General features: G+C 49.2%; 2 protein-coding genes across 3 annotated transcripts in view; one reads left to right on the top strand and one right to left on the bottom strand.

Moving 5' to 3' along the window:
• Positions 1-12252, bottom strand: part of setdb2 (SET domain bifurcated histone lysine methyltransferase 2) — a 13789-nt gene extending 1537 nt beyond the window's left edge. The window contains exons 1-10 of the mRNA XM_064329855.1: positions 11481-12252; positions 11272-11385; positions 11063-11158; positions 8745-8823; positions 6504-7355; positions 5987-6156; positions 5200-5329; positions 3039-3376; positions 1264-1433; positions 479-567 (exon numbers count right to left, since the gene is read on the bottom strand). Of these exons, the coding sequence (XP_064185925.1) occupies positions 479-567; positions 1264-1433; positions 3039-3376; positions 5200-5329; positions 5987-6156; positions 6504-7355; positions 8745-8823; positions 11063-11158; positions 11272-11385; positions 11481-11508 (2066 nt within the window). The 5' untranslated portion in view covers positions 11509-12252. The remainder of the gene's footprint in view (positions 1-478; positions 568-1263; positions 1434-3038; positions 3377-5199; positions 5330-5986; positions 6157-6503; positions 7356-8744; positions 8824-11062; positions 11159-11271; positions 11386-11480) is intronic.
• A 1277-nt stretch (positions 12253-13529) lies between these two features.
• Positions 13530-17500, top strand: part of LOC135251868 (uncharacterized) — a 4485-nt gene continuing 514 nt past the window's right edge. The window contains exons 1-6 of one of the 2 annotated variants that reach the window (XM_064329718.1): positions 13530-13628; positions 14025-14218; positions 14419-14535; positions 14650-14918; positions 16281-16418; positions 16889-17082. In XM_064329718.1, the coding sequence (XP_064185788.1) occupies positions 13540-13628; positions 14025-14218; positions 14419-14535; positions 14650-14918; positions 16281-16418; positions 16889-17082 (1001 nt within the window). In that variant the 5' untranslated portion in view covers positions 13530-13539. Of the gene's footprint in view, positions 13629-13772; positions 13908-14024; positions 14219-14418; positions 14536-14649; positions 14919-16280; positions 16419-16888; positions 17083-17500 lie in introns of those variants that run through there. The other variant, XM_064329717.1, reaches the window with a different exon arrangement.

A 17500-nucleotide genomic window follows, 5' to 3' on the forward strand; every position in this document is an offset into this window, starting at 1 on the left:
GAGCGTCTGCTAAATGCCTTTCACTAGGCAATAAATAAGAGCAGACAAAAAGTAAGAAGCACAAGTAACAGCTTATCAGCGCTCCTACAAGTTTGATCTTTGATCTCCCAGCTGCAACGCTTCTGTATTTAGATTAAAAACGTGCGCTGTAGTCGTGAAAAGACCTGCTGCACTTCTGAAGAGGTACAGTAATATAATGCTGACCACAGATGCGTGAATCTTGAATTAATAGCTGCCAGAAAAGCCACAAAAAAGGCCACAGCAGTCACTATGATTTAACATTTACTAGCAAAATTTATCATACGACTTATACGGTAAAAAAGAAAAGTGACAATCAGATACTTCCTTGAGAAAAATGACAATCACCACCAGAGAAGAACAATTAATATACCCGGAAAGCTCGACAGTACGTATTCCTGGCCGCATGAAACCTGGGGGGGGGGGTCGACGGGGGGGGGGGGGGTTAATCAGCTCCAACCTGCTGGTGAAGAAGGCGACCGTGGGGAAGTCGCGGTGGTGGGAGTCGATGAAGACGTTCTGCACAAAGAGGTTCGGGCAGCAGCTATGCTGGAGGTCAAAGGTCACACAGAATTTTCAGAGGTCAGTCAGCAGCCTCAGCCTCACAGTACAGCTGTGGTAACAGTGGGGTTGTAGTACAGCTGTGGTAACAGTGGAGTTGCAGCACAACTGTGGTAACAGTGGAGTTGCAGTACAGCTGTGGTAACAGTGGAGTTGTAGTACAGCTGTGGTAACAGTGGAGTTGCAACACAACTGTGGTAACAGTGGAGTTGTAGTACAGCTGTGGTAACTGTGGAGTTGTAGTACAGCTGTAGTAACAGTGGAGTTGCAGTACAGCTGTGGTAACAGTGGGGTTGTAGTACAGCTGTGGTAACAGTGGAGTTGTAGTAAAGCTGTGGTAACAGTGGAGTTGCAGTACAGCTATGGTAACAGTGGAGTTGTAGTACAGCTGTAGTAACAGTGGAGTTGCAGTACAGCTGTGGTAACAGTGGGGTTGTAGTACAGCTGTGGTAACAGTGGGGTTGTAGTACAGCTGTGGTAACAGTGGAGTTGTAGTACAGCTGTGGTGACAGTGGGGTTGTAGTACAGCTGTGGTAACAGTGGGGTTGTAGTACAGCTGTGGTAACAGTGGGGTTGTAGTACAGCTGTGGTAACAGTGGGGTTGTAGTACAGCTGTGGTAACAGTGGAGTTGTAGTACAGCTGTGGTGACAGTGGTGAAGGTGAGTCCAGGTTCTGATGCCTACATTAAGGAATCTCCCCACATTGCCCTCCTCTGTGGCGTCCAGGTAGTACAGGTGTTCCTCGTCTGCCCCGGTGTGACCCTCCTCTCCGTCTCCGCCCTCCCCTAGCCACGCCCACTCCGAGTTCAGCCCAGGCTCCGCCTCTTTGCCCTCCCACTTGCCGTTCTCTGCATCTAAAAAACATAACAAGGAAGGAAAAAGAGCAACATCCTGATTAAACAGCCTGTCACACATCCTACCAGTGTGGGGCATGTTACCTGGGTGTGGTACATCACCTGTGTGGGGCATGTTACCTGTGTGTGGTACACTACCAGTGTGGGGCATGTTACCTGGGTGTGGTACACTACCAGTGTGGGGCATGTTACCTGGGTGTGGTACACTACCAGTGTGGGGCATGTTACCTGGGTGTGGTACACTACCAGTGTGGGGCATGTTACCTGGGTGTGGTACACTACCAGTGTGGGGCATGTTACCTGGGTGTGGTACACTACCAGTGTGGGGCATGTTACCTGGGTGTGGTACATCACCTGTGTGGGGCATGTTACCTGTGTGTGGTACATCACCTGTGTGGGGCATGTTACCTGTGTGTGGTACATCACCTGTGTGGGGCATGTTACCTGTTGTAGGAGAATTTTGAGACTCCCCATGAGTGTGATGACGTCACATGTTAAAGTTTTTTTGTTAAAGGGTATTCCTGTCAATGTTGATCAGACTGTTTCCTCCAAACTCTCAATGCTTCATGATAAAAATTATATACACTCATATATCACATGTATAACTATATACTAATATAATCAATATGTAATCCAATAACTCTATATCAGTAGTTGCAGCAAAACTTATGGTAACGCAAGAAACCACAGTATCCACTGTAGAAAAAAGGCAAACGCAGAAGGCTTAAGAAAAATCATACTTACTTAAGCAGAAAACACTAATCGAATAATAATTCCAGCAGATAACACTAACCAAAAGCTAATCATATATTACAAAAAATATAATCCAAAAAACTAACAAAACGTTATTACCCAATAGAAATAGAAAAACTTAGAAAACTAATACTTTACAGTGACCCCTGTGTAACCTGAATAAAAAGAAAAAGTACAGGAGGCTATAACTCTGTGAACTTGTATGTGTAATGGAAAAATACAGAAAGCAATGACGTGTATGCATAGTGAAAAAGTACAGAGTAAGGGAAAATTGGAAAAATACAGACAGCAATGACGTGGTGTATGCATAGTGGGAAAGTACAAAGTAAGGGAAGATTGGGGTACCTGTCCACTGATGAAGATTAATTAAAAACATCAATAGACTAATTAAAGACATCAATAGAACTAAAAATCAGTTTTGGGGCACCTGTCCACTATGATAAGATTAATTATTGATACATTAAGAACATCATAAGGTCCGAAAATCATCTTTATGCCAAAAAAGTCAAGTTGACCCACGAACAGGAAAGTGAAACTCCTTACTGTGCCAGAAAAGACCAGATGGCTGATATTTTTAGAAATGTGTTAAAGGGGGGTTGTGGGCACAAATTGTGTATAAAATGTATGCAAAACTGACAATCGAGGTTCAATTCTGCTGAATTGATCCGGCTTTGTGCACCTGTGCAATAAAGTCTGAACTTTCTGAAGAGCTTGCTGCTGTTGTGTCTTTTCCCTCCTGAAATTGTTTTCTACAGATTGGCGATTGGCGTGGAACTCTGTCGTTTCCTAGACACGACACTGTGTGTGGTACATTACCTGTGTGGGGCATGTTACCTGTGCAGGACATCTTACCTGTGTTGGTTTGGGGCAGCAGTAGGAGTGGGTGGGACACTGAGCAGGGAGATGTTCCTCTCTCTACACCTCCAGACTGAGGCTGTAATGAGAAGAGATTAGCTTTAGCAGTCCAGAGACCAGCGCCCCCATTCCTCAAACACCACAGACCAGCACCCCTATTCCTCAAACATCTCAGACCAGCACCCCTATTCCTCAAACACCACAGACCAGCGCCCCCATTCAAAAAACACCAGAGACCAGCGCCCCCATTCAAAAAACACCACAGACCAGCGCCCCCATTCAAAAAACACCACAGACCAGCGCCCCCATTCAAAAAACACCACAGACCAGCACCCCTATTCAAAAAACACCACAGACCAGCGCCCCCATTCAAAAAACACCACAGACCAGCGCCCCCATTCCTCAAACACCACAGACCAGCGCCCCCATTCAAAAAACACCACAGACCAGCACCCCTATTCCTCAACCACCACAGACCAGCACCCCTATTCCTCAACCACCACAGACCAGCACCCCTATTCCTCAAACACCACAGACCAGCACCCCTATTCCTCAAACACCACAGACCAGCACCCCTATTCCTCAAACACCACAGACCAGCACCCCTATTCCTCAAACACCACAGACCAGCACCCCTATTCCTCAAACATCTCAGACCAGCACCCCTATTCCTCAAACACCACAGACCAGCACCCCTATTCCTCAAACATCTCAGACCAGCGCCCCCATTCAAAAAACACCACAGACCAGTGCCCCCATTCCTCAAACACCACAGACCAGCGCCCCCATTCAAAAAACACCACAGACCAGCACCCCTATTCCTCAACCACCAGAGACCAGCGCCCCCATTCAAAAAACACCACAGACCAGCACCCCTATTCCTCAAACACCACAGGCCAGCACCCCTATTCCTCAAACACCACAGGCCAGCACCCCTATTCCTCAACCACCACAGACCAGCACCCCTATTCCTCAAACATCAGACCAGCACCCCTATTCCTCAAACACCACAGGCCAGCACCCCTATTCCTCAAACACCACAGGCCAGCACCCCTATTCCTCAACCACCACAGACCAGCACCCCTATTCCTCAAACACCACAGACCAGCACCCCTATTCCTCAAACACCACAGGCCAGCACCCCTATTCCTCAACCACCACAGACCAGCACCCCTATTCCTCAAACACCACAGACCAGCACCCCTATTCCTCAAACACCACAGACCAGCACCCCTATTCCTCAAACACCACAGACCAGCACCCCTATTCCTCAAACATCACAGACCAGCGCCCCCATTCAAAAAACACCACAGACCAGCACCCCTATTCCTCAAACACCACAGACCAGCGCCCCCATTCAAAAAACACCACAGACCAGCACCCCTATTCCTCAACCACCACAGACCAGCACCCCTATTCCTCAAACACCACAGACCAGCGCCCCCATTCAAAAAACACCACAGACCAGCACCCCTATTCCTCAAACACCACAGACCAGCACCCCTATTCCTCAAACACCACAGACCAGTGCCCCTATTCCTCAAACACCTCAGAACAGCGCCCCTATTCCTCAAACACCACAGACCAGCACCCCTATTCCTCAAACACCACAGACCAGCACCCCTATTCCTCAAACACCACAGACCAGTGCCCCTATTCCTCAAACACCTCAGAACAGCGCCCCTATTCCTCAAACACCACAGACCAGCACCCCTATTCCTCAAACACCACAGACCAGCACCCCTATTCCTCAAACACCTCAGACCAGCACCCCTATTCCTCAAACACCTCAGACCAGTGCCCCTATTCCTCAAACACCACAGACCAGCACCCCTATTCCTCAAACACCTCAGACCAGTGCCCCTATTCCTCAAACACCTACAAGATCTGTATACTTAAAATGACTCAGATTAGGAAATACATCTATTTTAATGATTAAGCTTTATGAATAAGGCCAAAGCCTCAACACTGAGCAAAACTCAATAACGCACAATAACGCTCAGTAAGACTAATAATCAACATGACACAGAAACCACGCAACACAAACAGAGACAACAGCCCAAATCCGACCTCCTGCCACGCTGCTGCAGCCAGTCCCGCGCTTGATCACGACACGTGCACGGGCAGGCGGGGGTCGGTTCAGTCGGGAGCCACCCACGCAGGCACCCTCCACCCCACACCACCTCCACCACGCGAGGACGCCACTGCTCTCCGTTGAGAGGAAGGGTCAGAGGTCACCGCGCTCAAACGCGACGCTCCCGAATCTGGCCCCGCCCTCAGAACCACACCTGAGAGACAAATAAGACACACACATCACACACACGCACACGCACACATCACACACACGCACACGCACACATCACACACACACACATCACACACACGCACACGCACACATCACACACACGCACACGCACACACACGCACACATATATACACACACACACACCTCACACACACACACAACGCACACACACACACACACACACACACACACATCACACACACGCACACATATATACACACACACACACCACACAGACACAGACACAGCACACACACATATACACACACACACACACACACACACACACACATCACACTTTTGCAATTATTGACTACTACCACAATAGTAATTGAGTAAATAGTAAAAGAGCAATAACAGATTGTAAGGATTTAACATCCATTGTAGACAGAAACAGCAAGTATTAGTGGAGGGTTTGATTGCCACATTCATGCTCTGATGAACTGTGATGTGTGTCAGGTTTATTACCAACTATTCATGATGTCAGTTTGTTATAAACGCAGAAATTCTGAAAAGAAATGCACATTTCTGAAAGATAGCGTTGCAGCCTTCACATTTATATACACTCTCAATCGCATATTTGCACGCATGTTTATACGCAAAGATTAATTTATGAACAGCTCCAAACACACTGGCACACCTGTGTACGTGCAGACGAAGGTGCCCGCGTCGAGGTCATCGATGCAGCGCACGCCCCACCCCCGGTCCTGGGAGCGGAACACCTGCAGGCGCACCTGCAGACCGTGCTGGACCACGCGGTTCTGACAGCGAGCGCGGTCACACCCACACCACGGTCCACACTCGTACAGCCTGTCAGCGCAGAAACACACACATCATACCCTGTGTGCTTTACTCTGTATCCCTCCGACACACACACACGCACACCCACACCACGGTCCACACTCGTACAGCCTGTCAGCGCAGAAACACACACATCATACCCTGTGTGCTTTACTCTGTATCCCTCCGACACACACACACACATCATACCCTGTGTACATTACACTGTCTCTCCCTCCTACACACACATAAACACACACACGCACACATTTACAAAAACATACACACACACACTCACAAACACACAATGGGGCTAGCCTTCCTGAGGCTTGTTTCAGTGGGCGTGGCTAGCTCAGAGAGGGGGCGGGGCTTCTTACCCAGAGGGCAGGGGGCGGGGCAGGCGTCTGAAGCGGTAGAGCTGGGAGTTGGGGGCGGGCCGGAGGGAGAGCTGCAGGCAGGCGCAGGTGCGTGGGTCTGTGCAGCCGTCTGCGCAGTCGCAGCAGGACGCGTAGACGGGCCCCGCCCCCGGCAGGCAGCCGCGCAGCCAGCACTGCGAGCGGTACCGGAACCGCGCGGGCCGCCCCTCGTCCACCGCGTTCCACAGCTGCACCGCCACAGGCTCCGCCCCCCGGCTGATGTCCGCGTCCAGCAGCTCCCTGGCGCCCCCTGGGGGCGGGACCCTGCGCTGCAGCAGCACCGCGGCGCTGAAGCTGAAGTTGCCCGGGTGCAGCTGGGCGTCGGCCTCCGTCTCCCGCAGGTAGCGCAGCACCTCCCCCGGCCCCCGCAGGCTCCGCCCACACGGCGCCTTGTAAAAGACGACCGGCCCTCCAGACTCCGCCCCCTGCCCCGGGGGCGCGGCATGCAGCCGCTGGAAACCCCAAATCAGGGGCACTTTCAAGGGGTTGCGACCCCGGAGGTGCTGATAGGCTGAGAGCGAGGGGAGGGGCAGGCAGATCCAGCTGCAGGAGTGGGGCTGGAACACGGGCTGGAGGAGGCAGAGCGGGGCCATGGGGCTGCCCCTCCCCGTCTGGGCCGGAGACGGGGGGGTCCGGGGGCCATCTCCTTCAGTGTGGCTGGGAGAGAGGGGGGCGAGGAGGTCCTGGTTTTCAGGCGGGGAGGGCAGGAGTTCGGCGCTTTCAAACTGCAGGGGCGATGGCGGCAGGGAGAGGTCGTCTCCTTCGGGCTGGGAGGGCGATACGGGGGCGTCCGGGCTGAAAGGGGAGCTGTTTCTGTTTAAAAATGAAAGGGGGGGGGGGACCAAAGTAAGGACAGAAGGAGCAGTGCTGAATTTTTAACCTCTGAAACTCATCTTAACGTCTGTCTGAGGTGTGGGTCAATGACAGAGACACTTGACTGATTTTTCAGAGCGCAAGTACAAGGCACGATTTGGCAGTTTGTTTTTGGCAGTCCCAGTTTCAGACAAATAACGTCATGTATCTTTACGGTAGGAAATTAATTTTCCCACCTGGTTAGGTAATTGAAACATCAGAAGGCAATGATAACGTTAAAATTCTGTGTGAAAGCACTGTTAGAAGGCCATGTGTGAAGGCACAGTCAGAAGGCCATGTGTGAAAGCACAGTTATAAGGCCATGTGTGAAGGCACAGTCAGAAGGCCATGTGTGAAGGCACAGTCAGAAGGCCATGTGTGAAGGCACAGTTAGAAGGCCATGTGTGAAAGCACAGTCAGAAGGCCATGTGTGAAAGCACAGTTAGAAGGCCATGTGTGAAGGCACAGTCAGAAGGCCATGTGTGAAGGCACAGTCAGAAGGCCATGTGTGAAAGCACAGTCAGAAGGCCATGTGTGAAAGCACAGTTATAAGGCCATGTGTGAAGGCACAGTCAGAAGGCCATGTGTGAAGGCACAGTCAGAAGGCCATGTGTGAAGGCACAGTTACAAGGCCATGTGTGAAGGCACAGTCAGAAGGCCATGTGTGAAGGCACAGTCAGAAGGCCATGTGTGAAGGCACAGTCAGAAGGCCATGTGTGAAAGCACAGTTAGAAGGCCATGTGTGAAGGCACAGTCAGAAGGCCATGTGTGAAGGCACAGTCAGAAGGCCATGTGTGAAGGCACAGTCAGAAGGCCATGTGTGAAAGCACAGTCAGAAGGCCATGTGTGAAAGCACAGTTAGAAGGCCATGTGTGAATGCACAGTCAGAAGGCCATGTGTGAAGGCACAGTCAGAAGGCCATGTGTGAAGGCACAGTTAGAAGGCCATGTGTGAAGGCACAGTTAGAAGGCATGTGTGAAAGCACAGTTAGAGGCCATGGTTGAATGCACAGTCAGAAGGCCATGTGTGAAGGCACAGTCAGAAGGCCATGTGTGAAGGCACCAGTTAGAAGGGCCATGTGTAAGCACAGTTTGAAGCCAGTGTGTGAAAGCACAGTCAGAAGGCCATGTGTGAAAGCACAGTTATAAGGCCATGTGTGAAGGCACAGTTATAAGGCCATGTGTGAAGGCACAGTCAGAAGGCCATGTGTGAAGGCACAGTTAGAAGGCCATGTGTGAAGGCACGGCTGTGACGTCCTTTCAGAGCAGTCCTTCACAGTGAGGCCAGCTCAATCACAGCTGAAGCTTGGTCCGCAAAACCGTGATTCTCGTGAGGAAACGGCCGACTAACCGAGAGCTGCCCTGTGACACCTCACCCTCCACCTTCCACTCCACAGGGTCCCCGTCTGTCACGGCCACTGGCAGAATCTCTGAATGAGAGACGACAATGAGTATGGTACCATTTATAAACAGTGGTGAGCACAGTAGTGTTTACAGTGGTGAGCACAGTAGTGTTTACAGTAGTGAGCACAGTAGTGTTTACAGTAGTGAGCACAGTAGTGTTTATAGATACTCGTGAGTGAAGCAGTGTTTTGATATTGTGAGCACAGTAGTGTTTACAGTGGTGAGCACAGTAGTGTTTACAGTAGTGAGCACAGTAGTGTTTATAGATACTTGTGAGTGAAGCAGTGTTTTGATATTGTGAGCACAGGAGTGTTTACAGTAGTGAGCACAGTAGTGTTTATAGATACTCGTGAGTGAGCAGTGTTTTGATATTGGACAGTGTTTACAGTAGGGCACAAGTGTTTACAGTAGGAGCACGTAGTTTATAGATACTCGTAGTGAGCAGTTTTGATATGTGAGCACAGTGGTTACAGTGGTGAGCACAGTGTGTTTCAGATGAGACAGTGTGTTTAGTGGAGCACAGTAGTGTTTACAGTAGTGAGCACAGTAGTGTTTACAGTGTGAGCACAGTAGTGTTTATGATACTCGTGAGTGAAGCAGTGTTTTGATGTTGTGGTACGAGTGTTACAGTGGAGCCAGTAGTGTTTACAGTGTGAGCAATATGTTATAACTTGTGAGTGCAGCAGTGTTTTGATATTGTGAGTACAGGAGTGTTTATAGATACTCGTGAGTGAAGCAGTGTTTTGATGTTGTGAGTACAGGAGTGTTTATAGATACTCGTGAGTGCAGAAGTGTGTTGATATTGTGAGTACAGGAGTGTTTCTAGACCAGAGGTGGGCAACGAGGGCCGTATCTGTTCCTGCTTTTCATGCCAACGTCTGGCCTTAATTAAGCCCTGACAATTATGCCAAATGACATGTAGGAGAATTTTGAGACTCCCCATGAGTGTGATGACGTCACATGTTAAAGTTAAAGGTATTCCCATCAATGTTGATCAGACTGTTTCCTCCAAACTCTCAATGCTTCATGATAAAAATTATATACACTCATATATCACATGTATAACTATATACTAATACAATCAATATGTAATCCAATAACTCTATATCAGTAGTTGCAGCAAAGCTTATGGTAACGCAAGAAACCACAGTATCCACTGTAGAAAAAAGGCAAACGCAGAAGGCTTAAGAAAAATCATACTTACTCACTAAGCAGAAAAAACTAATCAAATAATAATTCCAGCAGATAACACTAACCAAAAACTAATCATATATTACTAAAAATATAATCCAAAAAAACTAACAAAACGTTATTACCCAATAGAAATATGCTAGAAAACTTAGAAAACTAATACTTTACAGTGACCCCTGTGTAACCTGAATAAAAAGAAATAGGCTATAACTCTGTGAACTTGTATGTGTAATGGAAAAATACAGAAAGCAATGACGTGTATGCATAGTGAAAAAGTACAGAGTAAGGGAAAATTGGAAAAATACAGACAGCAATGACGTGGTGTATGCGTAGTGGGAAAGTACAAAGTAAGGGAAGATTGGGGTACCTGTCCACTGATGAAGATTAATTAAGAACATCAATAGATTAATTAAGAACATCAATAGAACCAAAAATCAGTTTTGGGGCACCTGTCCACTATGATAAGATTAATTATTGATACATTAAGAACATCATAAGGACCGAAAATCATTTTTGTGCCAAAAAAGTCAAGTTGACCCACGAACAGGAAAGTGAAACTCCTTACTGTGCCAGAAAAGACCAGATGGCTGATATTTTTAGAAATATGTTAAAGGGGGGTTGTGGGCACAATTTGTGTATAAAATGTATGCAAAACTGCCAATCGAGGTTCAATTCTGCTGAATTGATCCGGCTTTGTGCACCTGTGCAATAAACTTTCTGAAGAGCTTGCTGCTGTTGTGTCTTTTCCCTCGTGAAATTGTTTTTTACAGATTGACGATTGGCGTGGAAGTCTGTTGTTTCCTAGACACGACAGACATTTTAGCTACATTTTACACTAATCACATGAATAACAGTGTCCCTACTGTGATGTAATCTGCGAGTGAACTAGTGTTGGTGTATGCAGCCAATCAGCTCATTTAGCCAGGGTAATCGGTGGAAACAAAAACCTGCACCCACACCGGCCCCCCAGGACTGGAATTGCCCACCCGTTCTAGAATGAGTGCATTCGTGTTCATAGACAGTGAGGAGCACGCTTGTGTTTACGGAAGCTGGACAGGATAGTGAGTGACTCACCACCGTAAAGCAGAGACTCCTCATCAGAGTCAGTCTCGGCCTTTGGACTGATGTAGAGTTCAGATGCCAGAATTATGTTCATACCCACAATAAACTCTGTTAGGGAAAAAATATGCACATAAATAAATAAAATACACACACACAGTTAATCAGTTATGCTCCTGGTGTGGGTATTGCGTGTCTGTACGATAAGAATGTAGGCCTGCTACCTCTGTCTGAAGCTCTCTCCGCTTCAATCCTGTCTCTCAGGTACTGCAGGCGATCACACAGGGCACCAAATATAAAGCTCACATCCACATTTCTCCAGAATTCCTTAGCTTTCTCTGAAATCAGAGCAAGTAGGTCATTGGACAATTCAACCGAATACATTTATTTGTTCTGCGATGAACGGACATGTCTGACTGCAATAGTTTCTTACCAATTTCCGACGGCATAATGTTCTCCATTTTTAGACTAGGTGACGGGAGCGATATTGTGAATGAACCTCGCGTTCAAGTTTACACAATCAACGTTATTCCAAAACGCGCAGCTACCAGTAGACATCCATCCGTGCTGAGGTCACGTTCATTGCCAACGCGGACTTTAGAGACCCAGCGAGTCCAAAACCGATACATTCCTGACTGGCTAATAATCATGCCAAACTCAAAATACAACACATTTTATTGGAATCCACCGACTCGTATTAAGTACATTTTTATGAAAGAATATTGACCATTTTTGAAGAAATTGGTTCTGCAAGCCGCGGCGAATGGATACCGAATTGCGTTAGCGACGTTATCTACCCATTTAGATCATTTTAATGGCTTCCATTACAACACTTAATTTCAGGTACTGCTGGGGTTTGCTACAATGATGTACGATTCCCACGGTCGAAAGTCATATTAATAAAAAAGAAAGACTCCGTGGTACTGTTCGCCGAATTGTTTGAGCTAACGTTAAAGAAACCGACATACACTGGACTGCAAAAGGACGTAAACATTCAAACAGGAACATAACGATCTACACCCTGGGTCCGATTTGATTTTAACCAGTTCAAGAAACCTCTTTCTTCTGGTTTAGTCAGTATTGGACATTTGAGACGACTTTGGACCTCTCCAGTCACATCAAAAGAATTAGAAAGTTTGTGCACGAGTGTGAAGCAGTCACAATTATCCACGAGAAGAAAGTGACTTCCGGTATCTACCAGAGCCGAAAATTTCACAATAAAAGCAATAAAGCCGCTGAGGTTGAACCATTGAACATTATGGGTCTCTTGCAGGGTGCTTATGTGCTGTCGAAAATGTCCTATTTACGAGTTGTGTGCACATGATCGAACAAACAAAAAAGTCTTAATTACCAGTGGGAAACTGATTTTTCTATGATACCGAGTTGTGACATTTTGGAGGCGCGTTGTCAGGGAAAAGTGGTGCAAAGCAGTTAGGCTGTGCTTCCATTGTGTGTCCATTTAAAAAAAAATTCAGACCAAGAACACTTCAGTGCGTGACAGGTCGTAATTACAACTTCCGAGTGGGAGCCAACGAGAACCACGTGAAGACAGCTTCAATTGGGGTTTAAATCTCTAGACCACAGAACTGCATTACAACTGGAACAGCTATCAAAATCTCAGAAATAACACGTAGCTTTTCCAGTTGTAACACCATTCTGTGGCCTAGAGCTTTAAACCTGAGGTTTAAACACCAACTAAGCACACTTCAAATCACCCATTGGGTTTATTGAGTAAGAATCCTTTGCCTTCTCAGGAGAACAAGATTTGTAATCCTGTATAAGTAAATATGAATGCATGATATATACATTCATATTTACTTACACATGATTACAAATTTTGTTCTCCTGAGAAGGCAAAGGACTCTTACTCAATGAAAGTGTGGTGGAATGGGCTCAGAATGTCTACTATCTAAATCAGAAGACTTCCAGATGACGTTACCCTAGGAACTGAGGCTATAATTGACCTTAAATCCACCCTTATTTGCATATTGGGAATTACAAATCTTGTTCTTCCGAAAAAGCAAAGAACAATAGCAGACATTTCCACTATCTGGCTCATCAAACCCCAGGCACACCCATGGAACATTTGTGCTGTAAATGGCATGTCCACGCCACTACACCAGTCTTACGCGCTTCAGGGCATGACTTTGTAGGCCGGAAAACGGGTTTGCAGCCACAATTCCTTGGGCGAATTCCTGGGGGATGTACAATCAGAACTTGGAATTCAATGAAATCTCTTGAACAACGCAGCAAGGACGAACTTTTATTTTGGTAGAAAACGTTCGCAAACAAAAACGAGCATCCTAAAACCGGAAGTTATATTGTGGCATTGTTCTTCTATAATGCTACAAACAAGGGGCGCCAAATGCGACCGTTTAAATTTCGTCAACAAAATGCATTTCGTGCCACAAAAAATGAAGAATCTGCATTTCGTGCATGAAAAGTAAAATTCGCTTTGCGATTCATGTACGAAATGTTACATTTTCCACCTGATGGGCTACACAGACCTGGGCTGGCTTCAAGGAGCTACCTTGTCCTGCTCTGTTACATCTTTGGGCGAATTTCCGCTCCACCAACAGCAGTATGTGACACCACAGTATGCTAATTTGTGACGTGTTACACCGCTTGCGACTTCCAAGGCGACCAAGTCTCGGTAGTTATGTATGTGGGCGTTCTTCATTATGTGTTTTGTAACGTGTGTGTACAACTTACGCAACTGTTTATGCAACGAATAATTTTATGCACTCTTCATGAAAGACAGGTTAACTATTCGTCGTACATCCCAAGATTTGGAACTTGTTGGGAGAGCTAGCCTACAGTACAGTGAAGTGAAACTACTGTCACTTTTGCGATTTGTCCGGTAAGACTGAGCATTTTCGCAGTAGTTCTGCAGGGCAGCGGACATTTTCTATTCCACGAACTCTAATCATTGTGACTTCAATGATGCCCGATGCTGTGTTTGTGTGAACATGGACAGAAGCGCGATGGATCAGGTGCGCAGGTCGGCAGGCGAGGTGTTGTGGGGCATGTGTGCCGCGGATGCCATGTCCATGCCGGTGCACTGGTATTACACCGTTCAGGACATCAAGAACGACTTCGGGGGCTGGATAACGTGCTTCCAGTCGCCGAGGAGCCGACATCCGTCCAGTATTCTCACGCTGTCAAACACAGGTATGGCAGTAAAGCCAGGACATTGCCAGCTATTATGATTGCGTTGCAAGCGTTTAATTTTAATTAACGTTATAATTTAACGTCTTAATGTCTTGTCCCCGTTTCCATGGATTGGTTACCGCACATTTTAAGGGAAACTCTCTCGTAGGACTCGGCACTGTGACTCTGTTCTGTGTCACTGACGCCGTCTCTGTCCATAGCGGGCAGCGGCCGATCTCGGTCCTCAGTCCAGCGCCCCCCGGTGGTGGGCAGTGTCATCCTACACGACAAGCTCAAATTCTGGAAGTTGCCAGGCGGTTCAGTCCATTATCACCAAGGTACACAGAGAGAGAGAAAGAGAAAGAGGGAGAGAGTGAAAGTTAGTGTGTGTGTGTGTGTGTGTGAATGTGTGTGAGTGTGTGTGTAGCTGACAGTATGTGTTTTCTGTACAGGGCTCCCTGCTGGGGGGAACACACTGAACATGCTGTGCACACTGAGAGCGGCACGGACGCTGACCGAGGGGGGGTCCAGCAGCGTGGGGGGGTCGGGCAGCGTGGGGGGGTCCTGGAGCGCGGCGGACCGGCTGGCCCGCGCGGCGGTACTGGCCGATTACGTGCGCTTCATGACCACACCCGGGTCACATGATGACACCTACGCCGAATCCTTCCACAGAGCCTTCTTCTCCGACTGGCAGGAGACACGGCCTACCTCTCCCAGTGAGGTACGCAGCTGCCTGTACACCCCCACCTCTCCCAGTGAGTTACACCCCCACCTCTCCCAGTGAGGTACACACCTCTCCGTACACCCCCACCTCTCCCAGTGAGGTACACACCTGCCTGTACACCCCCACCTCTCCCAGTGAGGTACACACCTGCCTGTACACCCCCACCTCTCCCAGTGAGGTACGCAGCTGCCTGTACACCCCCACCTCTCCCAGTGAGTTCACACCCCACCTCTCCTAGTGAGTTACACCCCCACCTCTCCCAGTGAGGTACACACCTGTCTGTACACCCCCACCTCTCCCAGTGAGGTACACACCTGCCTGTACACCCCACCCTCCCAGTGAGGTACGCAGCTGCCTGTACACCCCCACCTCTCCCAGTGAGGTACGCAGCTGTCTGTACACCCCCAGCTCCCGCTGGGAACACACTGAACATGCTGTGCACACTGAGAGTGCACGACACTGACCGAGGTCCACAGCGTGGGGTACGGCAGCGTGGGGTCCTGAGGCGGATCGCGCCCCCACGCTCTGCCGCAGCGCTTATGACACACCGGTCCATGATGACACCCCCAATCCTTCCCAGGAGCCTTCCGACTGGCGACACGGCCTACCTCTCCCAGTGAGGTACGCAGCTGTCTGTACACCCCCACCTCTCCCAGTGAGGTACGCAGCTGCCTGTACACCCCCACCTCTCCCAGTGAGGTACGCAGCTGTCTGTACACCCCCACCTCTCCCAGTGAGGTACACACCTGCCTGTACACCCCCACCTCTCCCAGTGAGGTACACACCTGCCTGTACACCCCCACCTCTCCCAGTGAGGTACGCAGCTGTCTGTACACCCCCACCTCTCCCAGTGAGGTACACACCTGCCTGTACACCCCCACCTCTCCCAGTGAGGTACACACCTGCCTGTACACCCCCACCTCTCCTAGTGAGGTACACACCTGTGTACACAGTCTGTTTGTGTGGAGTGTTTATCCTGTTTGTCTCTCTTGTACAGTAACCCTGCTGGTCTCTCCTGTACAGTGACCCTGCTAGTCTCTCTTGTACAGTGACCCTGCTGGTCTCTCCTGTACAGTGACCCTGCTAGTCTCTCCAGTACAGTGACCCTGCTGGTCTCTCCTGTACAGTGACCCTGCTAGTCTCTCCAGTACAGTGACCCTGCTGGTCTCTCCTGTACAGTGACTCTGCTGGTCTCTCCAGTACAGTGACCCTGCTGGTCTCCCCTGTACAATGACCCTGCTGGTCTCTCTTGTACAGTGACCCTGCTGGTCTCTCCTGTACAATGACCCTGCTGGTCTCTCTTGTACAGTGACTCTGCTGGTCTCTCCAGTACAGTGACCCTGTTGGTGTCTCCTGCAGGTTTTGGAGTTTTCTGAAAGGCGCTATAAAGAGAAGATGAGCAGCTCGATCGCGGACAGCCAGCTGGATGCCATCGGCTGCCTCCCCATGGCGATCCCTTTCCTACTGCTGTCCGCCCACGCTACTGAAGACCAGGCTGTGAGCATTCACTCATTCACCTGAGCATTCACCCATTCACCTGAGCATTCACCCATTCACCTGAGCATTCACTCATTCACCTGAGCATTCACCCATTCACCTGAGCATTCACTCATTCACCTGAGCATTCACCCATTCACCTGAGCATTCACTCATTCACCTGAGCATTCACCCATTCACCTGAGCATTCACCCATTCACCTGAGCATTCACTCATTCACCTGAGCATTCACCTGAGCATTCACTCATTCACCTGAGCATTCACTCTTCCCGCTCTCTCACCCTCCCTACTTCACTTCCTCTCTCCTCTTCTCTCTCTCTCTCCCCCGCTCTCCTCCCTCTCTCTCCCCGCTCTCTCTCTCTCTCCTCCCTTTTCCGCTCTCTCTCTCTCTCCTCCCCGCTCTCTCTCTCTCCTCCCTCCCCCCCCCCTCCCTCCCCCCCCCCCCCGCTCTCTCTCTCTCTCTGGTTAAGGTGACGGCAGCAGTAGAGTTTGTTCGGCTCACTCACCCTCACCCGCGGCTGGACGGGTGCGTCTCCCTGTACGCCCGCGCGCTCCACGCCGCGCTGAACGGGGCGTGTCTCAGGCAGCTGAGCGAGGCGGCGCTACGCTCGCCCGCCCTGGACGTGTGGGACACCTGCCAGCACTACATGCACAGAGCGTCCAGGTACCGTACCTGTACCACACACACCTGCCAGCACTACATGCACAGAGCGTCCAGGTACTGCACCTGTACCACACACACCTGCACCACACACACCTGCCAGCACTACATGCACAGAGCGTCCAGGTACTGCACCTGTACCACACACACCTGCACCACACACACCTGCCAGCACTACATGCACAGAGCGTCCAGGTACTGCACCTGTACCACACACACCTGTATCACATACTGAGCTGTACCTGTAACACACATACCTGCCTGCACCTGCAGACAAGTTTAGGTTGAGGATAGAGTCACACACTGTAGCTCGCGTGCGTTGGGTATGATAACCCACATGACACGAAAGGTGTGTGTGGTTGACTGTAACCCACATGTAACGCAGGTGTGGGTAGATACCATGTACAGAGGTGTGTTGGTT

This window comes from Anguilla rostrata, chromosome 3 (assembly GCF_018555375.3).
Source record: "Anguilla rostrata isolate EN2019 chromosome 3, ASM1855537v3, whole genome shotgun sequence".
Lineage (NCBI taxonomy): Eukaryota > Metazoa > Chordata > Actinopteri > Anguilliformes > Anguillidae > Anguilla > Anguilla rostrata.